Source organism: Nyctereutes procyonoides, unplaced genomic scaffold (genome assembly GCF_905146905.1).
Source record: "Nyctereutes procyonoides isolate TBG_1078 unplaced genomic scaffold, NYPRO_anot_genome, whole genome shotgun sequence".
Lineage (NCBI taxonomy): Eukaryota > Metazoa > Chordata > Mammalia > Carnivora > Canidae > Nyctereutes > Nyctereutes procyonoides.
The window spans coordinates 8389649-8412764 of NW_026575122.1; the positions used below are offsets into that span (position 1 = coordinate 8389649).

The 23116-nt window shown below is 36.4% G+C and overlaps 1 protein-coding gene across 1 annotated transcript in view; it reads right to left on the reverse strand.

Moving 5' to 3' along the window:
* ETFDH (electron transfer flavoprotein dehydrogenase) overlaps nucleotides 1–22766 on the reverse strand; it is a 31062-nt gene extending 8296 nt beyond the window's left edge. Inside the window, exons 1-9 of the mRNA XM_055336584.1 lie at nucleotides 22573–22766; nucleotides 14207–14347; nucleotides 13564–13793; nucleotides 12211–12292; nucleotides 11665–11783; nucleotides 9054–9131; nucleotides 2993–3139; nucleotides 1464–1604; nucleotides 86–229 (exon numbers count right to left, since the gene is read on the reverse strand). Coding sequence (XP_055192559.1) covers nucleotides 86–229; nucleotides 1464–1604; nucleotides 2993–3139; nucleotides 9054–9131; nucleotides 11665–11783; nucleotides 12211–12292; nucleotides 13564–13793; nucleotides 14207–14347; nucleotides 22573–22606 — 1116 coding nt within the window. The 5' untranslated portion in view covers nucleotides 22607–22766. The remainder of the gene's footprint in view (nucleotides 1–85; nucleotides 230–1463; nucleotides 1605–2992; nucleotides 3140–9053; nucleotides 9132–11664; nucleotides 11784–12210; nucleotides 12293–13563; nucleotides 13794–14206; nucleotides 14348–22572) is intronic.
* Between the last annotated feature and the right edge of the window lie 350 nt (nucleotides 22767–23116).

The window sequence follows — 23116 nt, forward strand, 5'->3', positions numbered from 1 at the left end:
TTCTTTATCTAAATTTATTCATTGTATTTTCAATGTTTACTTTATAATACAGGAATAAGAAATAATAAAAAGTTGGACGAGTTACCTGAAAGCCACCTTCATTCAGGGCTCTGGCTCCATATGCAATCCTTTTTCCACCTTCCAGTGTTGGCTGAATGCTAGGATGGTGTTTCCACCTCTGGAACTCTCTGAATGGACTCAAATATGGATTCTGGTAGTCTAGACCGACCTTAAAAATTTTTATATTTAAATCTGGTAAATTTATACAATTGGATATTCTTATTTCAAATTAAATCGAGCAAAAATGTGATCAATATTTATGAGAAAACATGTACATTAAATTTCTTGTATCCAAAGTACTTGGAGAAATATATGCAGTAATCCAAACTTTAATAAATAACTGAATAAATTCTGTTTGGAAAAAAAGGGTAAACAAAAGGATAGCATGTATTTATAACTGGACAACCTTTAAAAACTCAGAATATATTAATAAATCATTGTGCTCTGTAAATAAAAGCCCAAATTAGAAAAATATTTGTAGGTAAGGGTCTAAACATTATGTTTCTACAAAAGGAGTTGTAATTATTTTTCATTTATCAGTACCCGCTCTAGTAAAGAATAAGCATATGTGATACTACTGAGGCAAAAATGAAGAAAAAGAACGTAATCATACTTAGAAAAAAAGAGGACAAGAAATATTAGAAGTTACATTTTATAAGGCACTGTCAAAATGCTGAAATTAATAACCAAACCTTTTTTTATGCTTTGAAAAAATTAAGTCACTTGAGAAACGATAAAAGATGAGAAACTGAACACTTGGCTGGGTGTCAAAAAAATACCAATAATGCAAACATTTAATAATGTGTCATATACAGGTCTAATTATGACACTGAAATATAAAGCTGCCACCAAACTGCAAGGTGCAGAAACCCTTATTTTTCCATTGCTTGCAATGTTCAAAATGTAATTTACTGCAAAGATGTAAGTGGCCAAAAAGGGAAAAAATGTGTACATTCTGTAAAAGTTACAGATTCAAACTCAGTGCTGATTTCGTTTTTAGTGACAGCATGCCATAGTAGAAAATGGGCTTTGAAGTCACACAGACTCAGGTGTGAGTCCTGCCTCTCATTTAATGGGTATATTTGGGAAAGTTATATAACTTGTTTGGACTTCAGCGTCCTGTCAGTAAAATAATATACATACTTCATAGGATTTTTACAAAATTTAGAATTCTCCATGAAACATAGGGTATATAATGTCTGGCATTTAGGAGCTACCATCACTAAAGCTATGTGTGTTTGAAACTACAGACCAATGTCTGTAGTGGCCACAAGCACTTGACATACTGACAAAATCAGAAAGTAATCTTCAAATGAAAAGCATTTTACATGCTTCGGATTTTATAACACTGATGATCCAAGGACTCAAACAGTAGAGTTTTCCACAATGGCCATGTAACTTACCACAAAACCAAGGGCTACCAGGGGTTCGCCTTCATTTAAGTGGTAGAGGAAGGAGCCTCCATAAGTGTGTCTGTCCAAGGGCCAGCCAACAGTGTGATCCACTCTCCCTGGCTTCCACTTCTTTTCATCAATAATCCATAACTAAGAAAAAAAGGCCTACAGTATTATTTAAATTTTTTCTATCACCACAATATATCAAACTTGCCAGGTTTTATGTCTTAGTTATGAAAATGTCAAGGGAAAAACTGTAATAAGAGAAACACAAAAGTACTTCACATATCAAAGAAAATTGTATCAAACAGCAGCATGATGAATTGGACTAAAAACAGGTCAGAAAAGCTATGAATTCTTTCAGAAGTTGATTAGATTTTCAGATTGGTAAGACTTTCATACTATTATAGGGAACACTGCTGAAGAGAGGAGGAAAACTTCTGAGGTGCTGGTAATGTTCTAGATTTTTTTTTTTTTTTTTTTTTTTTTAGGATTTTATTTATTTCTTCATTGGAGACAGACACAGAGAGAGAAGCAGGCTCCATGCAGGGAGCCCGATGCCGGACTTGATCCTGGGATCACACCCTGAGTCAAAGGCAGACACTCAACCGCTGAGCCACCCAGGCGGGGTCCCTAATTTTCTAGATCTTGATCTAAGTGGTGATTCCATGGGTGTGTTCACCTTATAAAAGTTAATTGAGCTGTACACCTAAGATCTGCTGCTCTCCAGGATATGTGTTATTCTTCAATAAAATAGCTTTTGCTCTTCTCCACTCCCCCTTTCCCAACTGAAACAAATCGTTCATCTATTTTCAAAAGGGTAAGTTTTAAACAATTTCCATCTGAAATATTATCTAAAAATCACATAAGTGCGATGTGCAACCTATCAAAAACAGTTAAGGATTTACTCACAATCTAGCTATATACAGAATTGGAAATGTTCTGAGCCTTATCCTAAAAAAATTTAAACAAAAGGTAATGAATCTTTTACACTCTAGTAAGCCTAAGATTTGGGAAACAGAGACTGGATACACTGAGAAAATATACTTAACCTAATTAAATTTTAGATTTCAGATCAATAGGCTATGGATGAGTACATATTTCATAAACTGTTTTCACAGTGCAATTTTGAAGAAAGAATTCTTGTACGATTGGTCACCATACAACAGCATAGGGGTATCAGGTCAAATCTTATTAGGGCAGATGGTATTACAATGAAAAGAAATTCTTATTAATTAAAATATATAAATATAAAATATAAAATATTAAAAATAATTTCAATCTAGACTTTGATTTCAAGAAACATTTGATAAAACAATTATAACACGTAGAAACAACTTAGATAATAGAATTTGATTAGCAATATTTTCTAGCCCCGTATTTCTAGCCCCTTAAAAATATCCCATTTTCAATTATAACGAACGCTTCGATGAAAAATAGAATTATAAAATTATATCAATGTTACAAACTACACTATAATACAAATGAGTTTAAACTTCATAGTTTAAAATTAAAATTACAAAAACAAATCAGGATACCTCCTTCAGTCCAATTCCATAGGTTTGAGGATCACAATTGGCTCTCAAATCAAACTTCTTATATAGTTGTTTGGCTAGATGTCCATGGCAACCCTCTGCAAAAACTGTAACTTTTGCATGTAGTTCTAGTCCCCTCTCAAACGTTGTCTAAAAAATAAAAACATGTTAAATTGCAACATTTGACAATTAAAAAAAATACATCTAGTCACTTTTGAATTGAACTATGATTCAAGTACAGAAGAAACCGTACAAATACATAATACTAGAAATAAAACTATTGTTAAGTGGAATCTAAACTTTATAATATATCCTGTCTGTTGCATTTTTCTTTTTTAATTCCAAAGTATCTGAATGCTTAAGTGCATAAGAATTAAAAAAGCAAATAAAGCACACTCATGCTAAAAAAATGCTCTACAAATTAAAATAAAATCAAAAGTGAAAAACCATTTCCCCTCTGCTCCTGGTTTTCCAGTCCCATCATCTGAATCAAAAGGCACTATTAATAGCTTTCCTGTAGGGCAGCCCGGGTGGCTCAGCGGTTTGGTGCCGCCTTCTGCCCAGGGCGTGATCCTGGAGACCTGGGATTGAGTCCCACGTCGGGCTCCCTGCGTGGAGCCTGCTCCTCCTTCTGCCTGTGTCTCTGCCTCTCTCTCTCTCTCTCTCTGTCTCTCTCATGAATAAATAAATAAAATCTTAAAAAAAAAAAAAGCTTTCCCATGAATGTGAGAAAATTTCCATGAATAAAAAACTATATAGAGCCTATTTATATACTTCTAACACACGTAGAATCATACTAAATATACTCTTTGGTTATAATTTTACTTTTTCTCTATTACTGAATGCATATTCTAAAACTGAGTTTTGTTTCCAAATGGAAAAAAAAAAGCTACAATTGAAGTCTTTACTTCTCTTTTGCTCTATATGTTTTATACTTACACCTAGAGAAATACCAGAAAAGGTATATTTCATAAGAGACTATCCTGTCTATTCCGTATTCCTTTATTAATATTATTGAGGACCCTAGGATCACGCCCTGAGCCAAAAGCAGACGCTCGACCACTGAGCTACCCAGCGTGTCCCTCCCCTAATTTTTCAAACAATTCTCAGTAGTGGGACATTTTAGCTGTTCCACTGTGTTCTGCTATTAAAAAGCATTGCTTAGGGCAGCCCGGGTGGCTCAGCGGTTTAGCCCCGCCTTCAGCCCAGGGCTTGATCCTGGAAACCCGGGATAGAGTCCCACGTCAGGCTCCCTGCATGGAGCCTGCTTCTCCCTGGCCTGTGTCTCTGCCTCTCTCTGTGTCTCTCATGAATAAATAAATAAAATCTTAAAAAAAAAAAAGCACTGCTTAGATGAATATACTTGGTGCTAAATATTGTCATTCTGAATGATAGAATTATGTCATTATTAATGTATTAATTACTTTGATTACTACAAAGTCTGAACATCTTTCACACATTTATTGGTAACTACTTTTTTCTTGTGCAGTGCTTGTCATACATATGCATAGGTGTATATTACACTTGCATACACATCCTCTAATTTCACTCTTTTTTATTTTGTTCTTGTCTGCTCCCTCTTGTTACACTTCACTCATCCATAAAGCATGTTAACAATCTAGTATGTACACTTTTACCCCAAATATGTAAACACACATACAACTGAGATACATATATGCTTAAATTTTTTTGGTTCCTGATTTATTTTACAAAAAATAAGATTACAAAACACAATGCATCTGACTTTTCTCAATAATACTTCACGGAAATCTTTTCAAGTCACTGTAGAGTCAAATATTTCTCTCTTCAATGGCTGGATAGTAGTCCATGTGAAAATACCATAGCTTATTCACCAATTCTGCTAATGTTTAATAGCCATTCACTATTTCCATCCAGTTTGTGACCAAAAACAATGTTATAAAATATATACCCTGTGTGTGTGTGTGTGTGTGTGTATTTGTATTTATATATCCTTACATTACTGTGCTTTTATCCATGTAAGATAGATTCCCCGGAGTGGCACTGTTGGATCAAAGGGCACACCTAGGGATCCCTGGGTGGTGCAGCGGTCTAGCACCTGCCTTTGGCCCGGGGCGCGATCCTGGAGACCTGGGATCGAATCCCACGTCGGGCTCCCGGTGCATGGAGCCTGCTTCTCCCTCTGCCTGTGTCTCTGCCTCTCTCTCTCTCTCTCTCTCTGTGTGACTATCATAAATAAATAAAAAAAATTAAAAAAAATTAAAAAAACAAAAAAAAAAGGGCACACCTATTTTTATTTTCCTAGGTATTATCAGTTTGCTTTCCACCAGCAGTGTGTAAGAAAAGCCTTTTCCCTACAGTCCAGTTACTGAGAGATAGAACTGTTCATTTTACATTTTTGGTAAAAAAATGTTATTTTAATTTGCATTTTCCTGACTACTGTTTTAAGCACTTTTGTTTTTGAGTCAAGAAATATGAATGGTGTGCCAGGTTCTATGCTAGGCATTGGGAATACAGAGATGAATAAAAGCCACATCTCTTTCCTTCAGGCCAGTCATAGAGGTAGACATTAAAGAAATACGTGAGCATATAATTACAGATTATGATTAAGTGCTCTGAAAGAAAGCACAAGGTGTTGAGAGGGAATAACAGGAGGAAACTGTTATGGATTGGGTGAACTGAAAAGGCTTCTTTGAAGAAATGACATTTAAACTGTGGACTCTGAAGAAAAAGTACTTAAACATCTTTCCTTATAAGTAGTAGTCACCTGGATTTGTTCTGTAAATTGTCAATTTTTTAGGTTTTGCTCACTTTTCTAAAGCGTTGCCTTTTTGTTAATATATATGTGCTATTTGATATTACAGGTAGTCAAAAACTTTTTCCCCAATCTGCTGCTTATCTATAGACTTCATAGTATCTTTTGGTATACAGAAGTGTTTCTTTTTTAAAAAATATTTTATTTATTTATTCATGAGAGAGAAAGAGAGGGAGGCAGAGACACAGGCAGAGGGAGAAGCAGGCTCCATGCAGGAAGCCTGATGTGGGACTTGATCCTGGGACTCCAGGATCATGCCCTGGGCCGAAGGCAGGCATTAAACCACTGAGCCACCCAGGGATCCCCAACAGAAGTGTTTAATGTTTATATAGTTTTAAAAAAGGTCTCTTACAGGTTTGTAATTTCTTTTCTCTATAGGATGGCCTATCCTACCTTTAGATTGTAATTGTAATCTAGGTTTCCAATTTTTTTTATGGTTTTAAGAAATTCTCAGAATTAAAAAAAAAAATAAAGGCCCAACTCTATTTGTTTCCAAATGGACATGCAGTTAGCTTTTGAGCTAAACATTCCCCCCTACTCACGTCCACACAGACGGACCATGGAGTCACTCCTGGAATAATGGGCAGTGACCTTTACCTCATTGTTAATACTAAAGTCTCCACCCAAGAAGGAGCCTAAGCCTCATTTACATAACATAGAAGGTAAAATTAGGCATGTCTCCACATACACTGATGAGGCATCCCTATCTAAATATTCATTTTAACTCTAAAAAGGAGGTATCCATTCACCTTCTCTCAGGAGTAATGGCCTTGGATGCTATTCCCCATGATCTTATTTGGTGCAAATAAAGTTTACTTTGTATGAAAACTCCACCTGGTGTATCTGTGCTTCACCAAGCAGCAAACACACTGGTTCGGTGTAGAGAACAAAATGGAGTCTCGTGTCAAGCAGGAGCCTGTGTCAAGCAATGACACAAATAGTTAAGGTACTGCGTCGAGGAGCTATCACCAGGACCAGCATCAGCTGACATCCCAGAACTAAAAACAAGCAGGACCAGAGGAGGTCTGTGGGGAAACTCATCAAATCACTTCAAAAAGGGGAGGATTTTGGCAGCACACCATCCTACTCTTCCCATCTGACCCCCCTACGTCTGACCACTTAAAAAAGGCAACAGCCACCAAAAGGCTCCGCCCCACTGATCTCTGAACAGAACTGAGATCCTTTGTTGCTGGGACATAAGAAGCACTATGGGCCGAGAGGTGGCCCAGACCAGACCAAGGCCTTATCTCAACTGTGTGCCCACAAACTTTGTGTTTGGTTCCTTAAATTCCTATACCCTCTGTTATCTTGTCTGTTGTGTGATTTGTCATCTGTCCTGCTTTGTGTGCTGTGTAAGAAGCCATTTCACTTGGTGAAATGTTATTGAGTCTGGTATCCTGAACCTGCTTTACAATTGTGATTTAACTTTGCTTTATGATTGAATAAAGCTGACGCTGTGGAAAGACATTAACCTGTGTTTGTGCCTTCATAGTATGTTCATGACATTTGGTTACAAAGGTGGTGTGAGAAGCCAACACACTGACACAGTTGACTTCTCTCACCACCTTTGTAACCAATAGAGTAAACACAGTCCTTGGTTCTCCCCACTCCAAACCTGTGGTACTAAAACAGTTATTTTAAAAACTTAGATTCAGGTGCTCACAAAACTAAGACTCCATTTTATTCTTTTGTTTTTATATCTATATAAAAATATATTAAATAGATGTTCTTATAACTACAAAGCCCCAAACAGAAAAATTTACTTTTGAACAAATTTGAGAACACAAAAAAAATGAAATATCAGAATAGCAGAAATTGTGGCCTCAGTTCTGCTGTAACATTAAATATAAAACCTTAAAAGAATAAAATACGGTTTAAAATTAAATGATCACAATACAGGAAAGAATAACTACAATACAGGAAAGAATATAGGAAAACCAATATTCTTTTATCATGAATAGTAGTATGAAATAATAGTTGTTTGCAAACCTAGGTATGTATCAGAATTCTTTGGGGGCTTGTTAAAAAAATAGCTTCTTGCACCCTACTCTAGGACACACTGAGACCCAGACCTTACAGAATTCTGATGAAACCAGTCAAACCTTTAGAGGAACAATGTAGGTAAGACTCAAGAGCTTTGCCACTTATCTCTAAGCAGGAAGCAGTGAGAAGCAGGAAAATATGCTGGAGAAGACTCTACACTCAATTCCCCATTCTGTTCAGGAATGGCAGTGAGAAGGATAAATTCTAAGTTAACAAATATTTATTGAGGATCTGATATCACCTGGCACTATGGTGGGGACTTGAGTAACCCTGCATGATCTCTGCCCTCATGGAACTTAGGATCTATTTGAGAAATTAAGACAACAGCAAATAAATATCAGTTGACAAATTAATTTATTGAGATAATAACTTGTGTTTTGGTCTGTTATTATGGGAAAGAAAGGAGTTTTTTTTCCTTGTTCATTTCGAGGAATCTTGCACAGTGAGAGATCCATAGCCTGAGAGATTTTCTTTCGCAAATTCAAAAATAAAAGTTGTAAAAATGTGAAAACCATCCAGGATTATATCTGAATGAGAGGAAAGCAATCAGTTTTATATTTACCAAAAGATATCAAAGACTAGGGATCCCTGGGTGGCGCAGCGGTTTGGCGCCTGCCGTTGGCCCAGGGCGCAATCCTGGAGACCCGGGATTGAATCCCACGTCGGGCTCCCGGTGCATGGAGCTTGCTTCTCCCTCTGCCTATGTCTCTGCCTCTCTCTCTCTCTCTCTGTGACTATCATAAATAAATTTAAAAAAATTAAAAAAAAAGATATCAAAGACTATCAGTGTTACTGATAGTAATGCAAATGATTCTTGTCCACAGAAATGGAAATTATGGAAGTGGCAATGCAGTTGACTGATGACCTATATATATGTATGTGTTTTGAATTCTCCTCGAACTGGCTAGAACATCTTACTGATTCTGTCATTTATTAATGAGTGAAATAAAATCTTTGTCACATGTTTTTTTTTTTTTTTTTGTATTAGTCATGTTTTTATCTTTAAGAAAACTATTCTTAAACATATCACATCTATTTGTCTAAGTCCTTTTCAGTTCAAAGATGCCTCTATACTTTTTTTAACAGGAGAAAATTCCTACATTAATAGTTATATTCTAACATACATTTTATTAATCTGTAGTTTGTAGCTAAACTAAATTACTGCATTTAAGTTGATTCCTTCTTCTGTTGTCAGTTTGTTACACACATAACTGTTAAAATGTTTACCTTTGGTGCACCATCCTTTTGTATCCCTACATCATTAGTGGCAATTCCTTTTACACTACTATCTTCATGAAAAAGGACCTAAAATGAAAACATATTTTGTTATCACCTTAGGATTCATAACCACATTAAAAAGAAGCAATAAACAGCCTTAGATATTTAAGAAAGTGAACATGTTCTCTAGATTACATAACAAGCATCAAAATGTTTAGGCAAAAAAAGAAATGTTTTAAAGATACTCCCTTTTAGAGTATAAAAGAACACAGCTCAAACAGTTGGAAATGAAAGAAATGCCGCAACCTTAATGAAGAAGTAAAGGAGGAAGCTACTATAGAGGTCACTAAGGAAACTAGTAAGAATAACCTGAAGAAACTAGGCATCAAAACCAAGTATACAGACCCTGAAATCAGGGCCTCTAACAAATGAAGACCATCAACCAGTGTTGGGTGGGAAGACAACAGGGTCAGGGAAGCCTCTGTTCCAAATGAGCTAAGATCCCAAAAAACAAAAATCAAAGAAAACGAAACAACAAAACAAAACAGAAAGAGGTTCAAGACAGCCCAAAAGTGATTAAATTTACTTTTGGAGCAAGTAGGATTGAATTGTAATTGAGAATGAGAACCAGCAATATTCTACCTTTCTTACTTGGTTTCTGTTTTCTCTGTGATGGAAAATGCCCTTTAGATAGAAGTACAAAATATACACCAGAATCATGCAGACAGCACAGGAGTGGAAAGGTAAAGCAATGATTAGCAGCAATGGATATGAAAAGAAAAATAGAAACTTTTTATTTCATACCCTGAAAATGAATCAACAGCAGAATGTGGCTTTGAACTATAATTAAGTCTGGCTCAGAAAATTAAAAAACCTGACCAACGTATCATTAATCTATTGATGACGATCTTTAAGGGATTGAGAAAAAAAGAAGGATAAGAGATTGTGTGTGTATGGTACGTGTGCGTGTGTGTTTGTGTACACAAAGTGAAAATCAGAGATTCTACAAACCACCCTACTTGTGATTTTGATACTGATCCCAGTCACGAACCAGGAGAAACGCAAAACCCTACAGTTGTGTCCCAAAACCCAAATGCACATATATATGAGCTGGGAAAACAAAAATTAACATAGCAACAAGTATAATACAGTGACTTATGTGTTTTGACTTACATATTGTAAGGGTAAAAAACAAAACCGGTTTTTTGAATTTCCCCTGAGGCCAAAACAAACAAAAAAAAAAACCCCTTCTTGTCAATTTTTCCAATCATTTCCTTTAGAAGAGTTTATTGTAAATCTTTTCTCTGTCTCTCTGGGATATAGCAATGTTTTTAAAAGTCTTATTTAAGACTCCCACTAGATCTGCATCTCAGAAATGTGTTTCCCAGGGTGTCAGAGACATATTTGAAAAGTGAACACCAAAAAGACTGGTGTGCTGTTTCCCTGTCTCTAGGAGTCTGAACTAGATGCCTGGCTCTAAGTTGTAACTTCCTGCTTGTCAAGAAGATACAAGAAACTTTATTTTTCCCCTGGACAAAGACAATTATTTTTCCCCTGGACAAGACATGGATGTAATGGATTGTATATGTGTGGCTATGCAAGAGTGAGATTTCTTTCTGTCTTGGCAACCTCCCTAGCAGACTTCCTATCATATGCACTGCAGTCTTAGTTTGATGCTCATTAAATAACAAAACTTTTAAAAGTAATTTATAACGGTGACTTTTCTGGGTTGGCAGAACATATTATTTTTAATCATTTCCCCAATAATACTTGGTGAGAGTCAACAGTATGATACATTTGCCAAAAAAGTTATTTTTGAGAGAATTAATAGAAGAACAGTTTCTAGAATGAAGAAGGCAATAGCCCTGTTACACTAGGCTTGAAGTAGTTTTTTCTTTAAAGATTTTATTTATTTATTTATTTATTTATTTATTTGAGACACAGAGAGAGGCAGAGACATAGGCAGAGGGAGAAGCAGGCTCCGTGTGGGGAGCCGGATACAGAACTCAAACCCAGGACCTTGGGATCACAACCTGAGCCAAAGGCAGACACTCAACCACTGAGTCACCCAGATGCCCCTTGAAGTCATTTTTTTCATTTTGGGTGCCACTTTATAAAGAGGATAGAAAGGGAATGAATTCAGGTGACACTGAGAATACTAAAGGAACTCAAACTATATGTAACAACATGGTTAAAAGAATTGAGAATATTTAGCCTAGGAAAGAAAAAAACTGAAAGTGGGGATGGAGAGAGTAGGGCATAATTATAATGGAAAAACTGTCCTTGGAAGAGGGCATTGATTTGTTCTATGTAGTTTAAAACAGAAGATATATTTTTATTCAACACAAGACAGAGTATTATGTCAAATGTCAGATAGAGATTATTTCATCCCTGATGGTGTTCAGTTGTAAGTTAGACATCATATATGTAACAAGATAAAGAATTCAATTACTCTCTGGATTTGATCTTTCCAAGATTCCCCCCTAATCTTACAATTCTAAAATTCTATGGCTTTTCTAAAATACTTATTTATTTACCTCTGTACCATTAACTGTTTATATTCAAAAGAAAGAGAGAATACTTCCTACAAATATTAAAAACATAATAAAACTATACAAACCTCAGCAGCAGCATAACCAGGGTATATTTCAACACCAAGGGCTTCTGCTTGTTCTCCCATCCAGCTTACTAAATGTCCCAAGCGTACAATGTAATTGCCATGATTATTCATTGGAAGACCTATAAATACGCTTAATTTATCAATCTGAAGTTTACTGATAAACCATCTCAAAAACATACTTAATTTAAGAATTCTAATCATGTATAATCTCTGTGTAAACATATATCTTATCTTATGGTCATAATTTCATTTATTTTCTACAATTTTGGCATACAGTTCTAATCATTACATTTAAAAAACTATACAACACTAAATTAAAATTCCGGGTTGCCTTACAAGGTTATCTCAATTCTTCTAGACTGGAAGACAGAAGAACTAGGTGCTAGTCTTGTTATACTACAAGCTAGTTCTATAACTTTGGGTAAGTCCTTCAAATCTCTGGGTATCATGTTTCTCATCTATAAAAAGAAGGGATTTCACCAGGTGAAATTCCATTCCTTCCAGGCATGGAATTCTATGATTCTACAAATATTGATCACACCTTACCTGGGAGAATTGGCACAGGAATTCTATATTTCTCTGTTAAAATTCCAAATCTGTCTTCTGTTACTGGAGTATTCAGTGGAGCCTAAAAACAAAAGAAGGAAAGGAAAGTTTTAGTTTATATTTGTAATGGTAAATACAAATAATAAAAAAACTGGGTCAAAAGGGAAAGTGAACTACTCTCCTCACTTTTCTTTCATTTCCTTTAGAAAACTTGGAACTGTAAATCCTCTTTGTCTCTTTCAGACGTATGGGAATCTTTTTAGAACCTAAATAAGCCAGTTTTACATCCCAGAAATCTTTCTTGGGGGCTTGGAGACATCTTGGACATGGCTTCCTGTCTCCCTGTCTCTGTGCGAGTTTAGCCTAGGTGCTTGCTCCAAGTTGTAACTTCCTGCTTGATGAAAACATAAGAGAGGTTTTATTTTTCCTTGGATACAGACAGTTAACATATATGTCATGGATTGTATCTGCTCAGTTATATGGGGCTCTGAAAACCTTTTTCTATTACAACTGAAATTATGTCAATAATAATTCAATAATATATATTTTTGATATAATATTGAAAAAAGAAAGTTAATTAGGTATAACTAAAGTATTTCTAGTTTAAAGGAGCTTGGTATTTTAGAAAGAAGAGCACAGATGAAATTTTCGGAATTCAACTTACTCCATATAGAAATACAGCAATCATATGATTTTTGACCTTTACAAAGTATATTCACAGCAGCGAATATTCTAACCTTGGCAGGTATAACATAACCTATCTTACAGAAGAAAAGGCTAAGCTGAGATACAAAAACTGTAAGATTTTAACTAAGGCCATACAAATTATGAAAGCAGTAAAACTAACATTCAGTTCTTTGCATATCATACCAGTGCCTTTTCTCCTTAGGTTATGAGAGGCCATATTAATTTATTTCTTTAGAACATTTGATTAGATTACCTTCTTTGGCTTTAGATATTACAATGTTCCAGGAAATGTATATAGAACTTCATGAAGAACAATGATAGAAACACTTACGGATCGAGTTAGGAAATAATCCTCAAAATCAAAATGCTGTTATTTTATTTGGTACAAATATTCTAAAATCTTCTCCAGATAAGGCCTTCTCATAAATCCAGTAGATAAATACAACGTGTAGGAGGCATTATACAAATAAATGAGTTAATATCTTAAAATTATAAGTATAGTTGATATGATTCAATTTTTTGGCTCTTTTTAAGTTAAAAAAAACTTATCTATAACAATCCTCTAAGAAACAGAATTACATAAAAAGGGTTTTTTCCATATTCTAGTAGTTTGGAAATAGAGATACGATAAAGAGTACACTTTGTATAAAAACCAATTTTTCATACTCCCTTCTCCTTCCAGTCTGGGAATAATTCTTCAAAAGCACGTGGATCAAGGCAAGCCCCTGAGAGAGTATGAGCTCCTATTTGAGCAGCTTTCTCTACTAGACACACACGGATGTCCTTTTCATGTTTAGTAGCCAATTGCTTTAGACGAACAGCTGCAGAAAGTCCTGCAGGGCCTGCACCAACTATAACTACATCTGCTTCTTCTGCAAACCTCTCCATGTTCACTCCTGGGAGGAAAAATGTTTAAAAAAATACATGAAAATTCTGGGATGAGTATGATCTGATAAAAATCACAAACTGGCTTACAAATACTCACTATGCTTTAGAGCATTTATAGAGATTGTCCCTCCACTTTGCATGAGAATTACACTAAATATATTATTGTATTAATTGGATGTTCTCTTAGGTTTTGTTCCAGTGTAGATCTTAATTTTGCTTCCATAAACCCCCTTTTGGCTTTGAGATTTACTACTATAAACTTAGCAAATATTTGCTTATCTCATTATCAATGTGTAATAGATTTGGTAAAGCTATGAAATATTATTTGATGATTTTATACTATCATGAAAAATCTTTCTCTGCACAAAATGATACAAAGTATCTAGAAAAGCCTAACACATCTACAGAAATTATTACTTACCTTCCCATCGCTTGTCCGTATCCCGGGGATAAATAGTATAGTGGGTAGTAATTCGAGGTACAACAGAAGTTGAAGACCATCTTGCATGACACAGAGGTAGATAACTTTTCTTAATTTTTAAGGCATGAAAGCACTGATATGCTGTATAAAAATTATGAACATTATTATTATTTTTTCAATTAGTTTTCCTTAGGAGTAGGCTGAAAAAACATTTTTTAAAAGGAAAAAAATTCTAGGATTGGGAATCAGATCTGATTTCTTTTTAATTTTCTAATAATCAGCCCTAAGATCTTAAATCATTAATCTCTCTAGATTTCAGTATCATCATCCAAAAAAGGGTCACTAGATGATCTCGATAGTAATTTCTTGATCTAGAATTATATGATTCCATGTGATATCTTATACTTAAAAATTTGTGTTTATATTCCAACCTTATCAACATTGCAGACATTCAGTTAATTTAGATCTATGCTGTTGAGGCATTAGTTGTGATATGAACTGAAACAGACCGTATTATTTCCTAAATGAACTTAGCTTCTTCTCATAGAGCAATGTTTTCAAATTATATGTTAAAAGTTCCTAATAAACTAATATATCCCATTTAGCTCATATTAAGATTAACCTATAAATAGGATGACTATATAATTTACCAAACTGGGTACTTTTGAGAGTAGTAACAGGCAGTATTGATGATTATGCTGGGACAATGTGGGCAAACTAGGTTTTATGGTCAGCTCTTTAAAACACTGACTCTCCCATATGGCAACATCTGAGAGCCTTAAAAATGTACATATTCATTAAGTTAGCAAATAGAAATAAAGAGAAGCATGCAAAGATTTATCTGCAATAATGTTCATTAAACCCCTGCTTTCCTTAAACCTTCAATTCTATCTCCTCTCCTTCCCTTATCTGAAGCAGATACCCTAACACACCACCAAACATAACAGAAAAATAGAAGCAATTAGGTGAGAACTTTCCTATTTCCTTGGCAACAACCTCTAATGTCATCTGTATTTGTATCCACTCTTTGTTCATTCTCTCAGGTTATAACAGATGTCTTTTCTCTTCAATTACATTAATCCTTCCACCTGGGTGATGAGGCTTATTCCCTCACGTTTTCTTAGGGACATCCCTTCATCTGAAGCCTTCCCTTTCACCTGTATCTTTAATTTCTGTCTCCCTTCTCTGGTACTCTTCTTAATACTCTTTCCCATTACACACACAAACACACACACACACACACACACACACAAAAGACAATCCTCCCTTGGGAATAGCTCTAACATATAAAAACTTATATAGAGAGCTATAATAATTAGAAGTCTGTTATAGGAGAAGAGATGGAATAATCAAAAGAAAGGAAAGGAATAAAGAGTTCAGAAATAGAATACACATTAAGGATTTGGTGTATGATAAAGATGCCATTTCTAATCAGGGAGAGGAACTGGTTACTCATTAAATGGTCAAAGATAGGGAAAAAGTCATTTGGAAAAAAGTATACTTTTCTTTATCAAAATGAATTCCATTTGGTCTATGATTTTAGCAGAAAAAGTCAAAGCATAAAAGATGATGTTGATACTGCTACAGATTTGTTTCTACACTTTTTTGAGTGTGGACTGCAATTAATGACTAGCTTCTAATAAGTAGAGTATGAATAGGAAAAATATTAATTTTACAGTAGAGAAATATAGCAAACCCTTTAACCAAATGATCAAGTTTAACACTATTGGCAATAAGACATGTTGGTATCACACACTCCCTGAAATAAGAATTCTTTACCCTGTGGCATACTTCCCCAAAATCTATAACCTCAGTCTAAACATAAGAAATCATTAGAAAATTTAGATTGAGGGACATTCTACAAAATGACTGGCCAGTATATATTGAAAGTATCAAGATCATGAGAGACAAGAAAAGACAGAGGAACTGTCACATTGAAGTAGACTAACAAGATATGACAACTAAAAACAACGTGGTGTCCCAGATTAGATCCTGGACCAGAATAAGGAAATTCAAATAAAGTCAGTAGTTTAGTTAATAGTACTGCATCAATGTCAATTTCTTGGTTTTGATAATGGTACTATGGTTATGTAAGGAGTTAAGCTGAGCAAATGGTATATGGGAACTCTGTGTTATCTTTGCAACACACTTCTGTAAATATAAAGTGAAAAAATAAAGATTATAGTGATACAAAAGTTAACTCAAAAAGCTCCAAAGACCCAAATGTTAAGAGCAAATGGTATAATTTTTTAAAAAAACATTGGTATAAATCTTTGTGACCCTGGATTAAGCAATGGTTTCTTTGCTATGACACCAAAAAACGCAAGCCAACAAAAGAGAAAAGAAACTGCACTTGAACAAAACAAAAACCTTTTGTCTTCAAGGGATGCCATGAAGAAAGTGAAAAGATCACCTACTGAATGGGAGAAAATATTTGCAAATCCTCTACCTGATAAAGGACTTGCATCAAGTATATATAATATACTCATTTCTAATAATAAAAAGACAACCTGGTTAAAAAACAAAGAATTTGTATAGCCCTTTCCTTAATGGAGATATACAAGTGGCCAATAGGCACATAAAAAGATGCTCAACATCATTAACTGTCAGGGAAATACAAATCAAAAACCGCGATGAGATAATATTTTGTATCCCCTAGGATGATTATAAGCAGTAAGAGGGATAGTAACAAGTGTTGATGAGGATGTGGAAAAACTGGAACCCTCATACACAGCTGGTAGGAATGTAAAATGGTGCAGACACTTTGGAAAACAGTCTACCAATTCCTCAAAACATTTAAGTTTGGGGTTTCCACATAACTCTCTCCTAGGTATATACCTAAGATAAATGAAAAAACACAAAAACCTGCATGAATCTTCATAGACAGATTATTCATAACAGCCAAAGTATAGAAAAAATCCAAATGTCTGTGAATGGACAAAAAAGTGATATATTCATAAAATGGAATATTATTTAGCAACGAACATGTATCACTACTGAACTCCTTTTTGCTGCTGATAAACAACACTATGCTAAGTGAAAGAAGCTAGCTATGAAAGGACCACATATAATTCCATGTGTATAAACTATCCCAAACTGACCTATTTGCAGAGACAGAAAATAGATTAGTAGTTGCCCTAGGCCTGGAGAGGTTGAAGAGTGACTGCTAATGAGTGTAAAGTTTCTTTTTGGGGTGATGGAAATGTGTTCAAATAGACTGTGGTAATGGTTGCACAACTCAACTGTGTGCTTATACTAAAAACCATTGAGTTGTATATTTTAGATGATATGATTGTATAGTACGTGACAGATCTCAATAAAACTGTTATTGAAAAAAGAACATTTATAATCACACACAAAGAAGATTAGGAGAAAACAAGGATGTGGAGCAACAGCAACTCTCATTCATTGCTGGTGGTACTGCAAAATGGTAAGCCACTTTGGAAGATAGTTTGGCATTTCTCACAAAGCTAAATACACTCAACAAATGATCCAGCAGTTGTATCCCTTCACATTTAAAACCTGCAGTCAAGCAAGATGAATAAGCTCTAGAGATCTAATGTTCAACACTGTACGTATAGTTAACAATAATGTACTTAAAAATCTGTCAAGAGGGTTCATCTCATGTTAAGAGTTCTTATCCCAATAAAAGAAAGAAAATGCCCAGGTTAAAAAAAAAATCCCTTAACATGAATGTGTATAGCAGTTTTATTCATAATTGTCAAAACTTGGAAGATGTCCTTCAATAGATGAATGGATAAACAGATATGCTGGGGTGCAACCATACAGTGGAATATTACTTACTGCTAAAAAGAAATGAACTACTAGACATAAACATGTGAAAAAACACGGAGGGAACTTAAATGCATATTGAAAAAAGCCAATCTGAAAATGCCAATCTACATACTGCATGATTTCAACTGTATGACATTCTGGAAAAGGTAAAATTATAGGGACATTAAAAAGGTCAGTGGTTGGGGCATCTGGGTGGCTCAGCTAGTTAAGTGTCTGCCTTCAGCTCAGGTCATGATTCAGGAGTCCTGGGTTTGAGCCCCACTTGGGCTCCCTGCTCAGTGGGAAATCTCCTCCCTCTGCCCCTCCCCCTGCTCCTTCTCTCATGCTCTCTCTCTCAAATGAGTAACATCTTAAGAAGAAAAAAGGATAAGTGGTTGCCATGCGTTCAGGAAGAATGAAGAAGGGATGAATATGTGCAACACAGGGGGTTTGGGGAGCAAACTATTCTATGTGATAATGCAATTTATGAGGGATACATGTCATTACACATCTGTCAAATGCACATACAATGTACAATATAAAGAGTGAACTCTAATATAGACTAGGGATTTGAATAATGATGTATCAAAACTGGCTCACCAACTGCAACAAATGTACCACACTAATGCCAGATGTTAATAGGGAATGGGGGAAAGTCATATGGAAATTGTTTTCTGCTCAACTTTTCTTCAAACCTAAAACTGCCAAAAAATTAACTTTATTAACTAAAAACAAGGTAAATAAATAGAAAAAGGCAACATGGAAAAAGGCAGAGGTTAAGTGCATAGGTTTTGGAGTCTACCTTGTGTTTGAATTCATTAACTGCAATGAAACCTTCAGCAAGTATTTGAACTCTCATCCCACCAGTTCTAAAGTCTATGGTCAACTTTGTCCATATTTTGGTATAGGATCTAGTATGACTCTTACACAAATCAAGTGGCTAATACATATTTGATAACTATATAGAGATCTTCCTAGTTACAGTTATTTTTTTTTAATATTTTATTTATTTATTCATGAGAGACACAGAGAGAGAGGCAGAGACGCAGGCAGAGGGAGAAGCAGGCTCCACGCAGGGGGCCTGATGTGGAACTCAATCCCGGGGCTCTAGGATCACGCCCTGGGCCGAAGGCGGGCACTCAACCACTGAGCCCCCAGGTGTCCCCAAATGATTATTTAATAAATATTCCGTTGAATGAGGACAATGCTGTATTTGAACTCTAGAACTGAATTCTAGAATATCTTTATTTATGTATCCCATGTACATTTTTCAAGATTTAGGATATGTGAAAGGTTACCTAACAATTAAAATATTATTCCCAATACTATAACTTTTAGTATGCCTTTGCACATAGAGAAAATTAGTTTCCTTGCCGCTTTAAAATGATCAAAAATAGGGTTTTTTACTGCTTAAAAGTCTTTAGAGTTCACTCTCAATCTCTTTCTATATTCATCTTTAATTATTGATTTCTGATGCCAGTTTTTACTTTAAAAAAAGTATTTTATTGTAAAGAGTAAAACATAAAAATATGTTAATTCTGCAGTTGGGTACTAAAGAATAACTAGCCTATGCCAGGCTGTTACCTTTCCATTTAATCAGAAAAAAGAAAAAAAAAATCTTGTTTTCATCACAGCTTAGTTTTCATTATTTCACAGATCATTTCAAATTCAATAGTAGTCTCAAAGCTTGACTGATGTTGGAAGGATTGAGAAGTTGGGTGGTATTGTCTGAATTCCCAGTGTCTGCTGTAAATGGAGTTGTAGCTGCCCCACAATTCTCATAAGGACATGAAAGATAGGGAGTGATATTATAATTTTAAATTGTTAACTGTTCAGTATGGCCATTAAAATGTAAATTTTATTATATATTTCAAATACATGGGAAAGTCTTTGTTGATCTTTACTATTTGTTACAGTCCATGTTTAGGTATTTGTTTATTTGCAGATACATTGCAAATACATCATTCATTATAAGAGACATTATGAGTTAAAAACAAGGCCTCATTATTATTATTGCTGTATAACCCATGTCAGTTTTTTGAAATTACACTAGAGATTTGCAGGTCCTTTTTTTTTTTTTTTTTAAATTTATGATAGTCACACACACACACAGAGAGAGAGAGAGGCAGAGACACAGGCAGAGGGAGAAGCAGGCTCCATGCACCGGGAGCCCGACGTGGGATTCGATCCTGGGTCTCCAGGATCGCGCCCTGGGCCAAAGGCAGGCGCCAAACCGCTGCGCCACCCAGGGATCCCAGATTTGCAGGTTCTTAAATTACAGTGAAAACTGTAACTAGGGGGGGATCCCTAGCATTTGCCTTCGGCTCAGGGCGTGACCCTGGGGTCCCGGGATCGAGTCCCACATATTCCTCTGCCTCTCTCTCTCTCATGAATAAATAAATAAAATCTTAAAAGAAAATAATAATCATTTGTATTATTTATTATTAGAAGATATTAAAAATCTTTGTCTTATGATGAATCCTAGTTTAGTATATAGAAGTTACCACTTGCTGCTGAAAACTGATGATCTGATATCAGATAAAACTAATTCTATTGCTTATACAGCTACTTATTTTCTTGAGAATATCTGGACTTGGGCAGTTCAGATTTCGCCTAGGAGATAAAAATTAGAAATCTTGGTCACGGGGATCCCTGGGTGGCTCAGCGGTTTAGCACGTGCCTTTGGCCCAGGTCATGATCCTGGAGTCCTGGGATCCAGTCCCACGTTGGGCTCTCTGCGTGGAGCCTGCTTCTCCCTCTGCCTGTGTCTCTGCCTGTGTCTCTCATGAATGAATAAATAAAATCTTAAAAAAAAAATCTTGGTCACGACCTTTAGTTCCTTTCTGAAAACAAATCTGATATCCCACTTTAGACAGTTAAACAGTTAGGCACCTCGGCTGAGTTTGGGTAGAGAGCTAAGGTCAAAAAGTCCATTGAACTCAGAGCGTCATGGTATCAAAGTCACACTGCCAAAACATTTGTGTCCATCTCTTTGTTGCCAGTAGTGTTGACACAGAGCTATGAAAATGGCAAGGATTTAAGTATCCAAGGAGAATGGAAATGCTAATTTTGGTGGACTGTAGTTAACCCCCGGCCAAAGAATAATTTCAGCTGAATTAGGCAGTGGGCCAGATAGCAGCTCACTCCTTTGATATTTCACAAAAACATAAGGCAGATCTACACATTCGGTGTGGTAATTACACGAACGAGTATCAGGAACTTTAAACAAAATCCTAATTTAACATCTGGTGGCCAAATCTGACAACTACCACCTTCATGAAACGTACCTAATAAGAACAGCCTTGAATTTGCAGTTAATGTATATTTGTGTATATGACCAAAAATTAACTTCAAGAAACCAACGCTAAAAAACTAAGACAAATGTGACAAAATTCAAGACTCTCCCACCCACCGTAGTGAAATCTTTTTGAATGTTTAAGCTTTTTTTTTTGTTTGTTTGTTTTTAGGTACAACAAAACAAAGAGCATTCCAACTGCATCATAATTATTCTTTTTTACTCAGGAGAAAGGGAAGGTAACAGGGTGTTTTCACAAGTCACTGTGATGGTTCCAGGAGCAGCCATATAACATCCTCAGCCTCTAAAGTTAATTTTAGACACAACGGATTAAAAACTCTTGGCCCCAGATACACTCTGGAGACCTGGGCAGCGCATACTGTGTTAATCACGATGTGACAGGTCAGACTTAAGTTCTTCTTTCTTTCTTTCTTTCTTTCTTTCTTTCTTTCTTTCTTTCTTTCTTATTATTTTCAGACTTCAAGTTCTTAAGCATGGACTAGGAGGGAGGAGGGCCGCATGTCAGACTTCAAGTTCTTTTTTATTCTTTTTTCTTTCTTCTTATCTATCTATCTATCTATCTATCTATCTATCTATCTATCTATCTATCTATCTATCTTTTTCCAGACTCCAAGTTCTCAAGAATGGACTAGGAGGGAGGAGGGCTGCAGGTCAGACGTCAACATAGATAGATTTATTTATTTATTTATTATTTATTAAGTTTTTAAATTTATTTAGTTTTTATTTATCTATTTTAGTTTTTAATTATTTAGTTTTTATTTATTTAGTTTTTAGTTATTTATTTATTTAGTTCTATTTATTTATTTAGTTTTATTTTAGTTCTATTTATTTAGTTTCTACTTATTTATTTTAGTTTTATTTATTCATTTAGTCTTATTTTAGTTTTATTTATTTATTTAGTTTTATTTTAGTTCTATTTATTTATTTAGCTTTACTCATTTATTTATTTAGATTTATTTATTTATTTAGATCTATGTATCTATCTATCAGACTCCACGTTCTCAAGAATGGACTAGGAGGGAGGAGGGCCGCGAAGACCACAGGCGGGACAGGATCCGAGCTCCGGGTAAGGGTCCCTAGAGGGTCGGGAAGGTTCCCCCGCCGCGCGTGACCTCCGGCCCAGTCGTCGGGTCCTCCAAGCCCCTCCCTCCGAGCGGAGGGAGCGAGGCGCCCGCGAGGTGCCCGCGAGGTGCCCGCGAGGTGCCCGCCGCACGACCTCTGCCCTAGTTCAAGCTGGGGCGGCCCTGCCCGTCCCGCGCCCCGCGCCCCCTCTCACCCGCGCAGGGCAGCTTGGCCAGCCGCACCGACATCTTCACGGGTCCCGGGGCCGCCTGCGGCTCGCCGCGCGCCTCGACCTCTAGGCCGCGGGGGGCGCCATCACTCGCCGGGAAACGCCGACACCTCGGCGGCAGCCCACCTCCCCGCGCTGCCCGCGGCTTCGGCTTCCCCACGGCCCCGCCTCCTTGTCGCTGTGCGCCGGCGCCACACGTGACGCTCACGGGCGGCAGGGACTTCCGGGTCAGGTGCCGAGGCGGGCAAGGGAAAAGAACTCCAAGTCCCAGCAGGCCCCGGCGTCAGGCTGAGGATTGGTTCTCCGTTCGCGTCTCAGCAAGGCGTGGCGAGGCCGCGGGAGGGCGGGTGAGAGGGACTCACAGATCCCGCGGTTTATGGGTGCGCATCAAAAGTAGTGTTTGTGCGTGTGCGGGGGGAGGGGTGGCGGAGCGACGCCCACAGCATTCTGGGAGTTGTAGTCCTCTAACCCAGGCGCCTTCGCAGCCTCACTGGAGTTTGCGCAGGAGCGATGAACTGCCCCAAGGTGA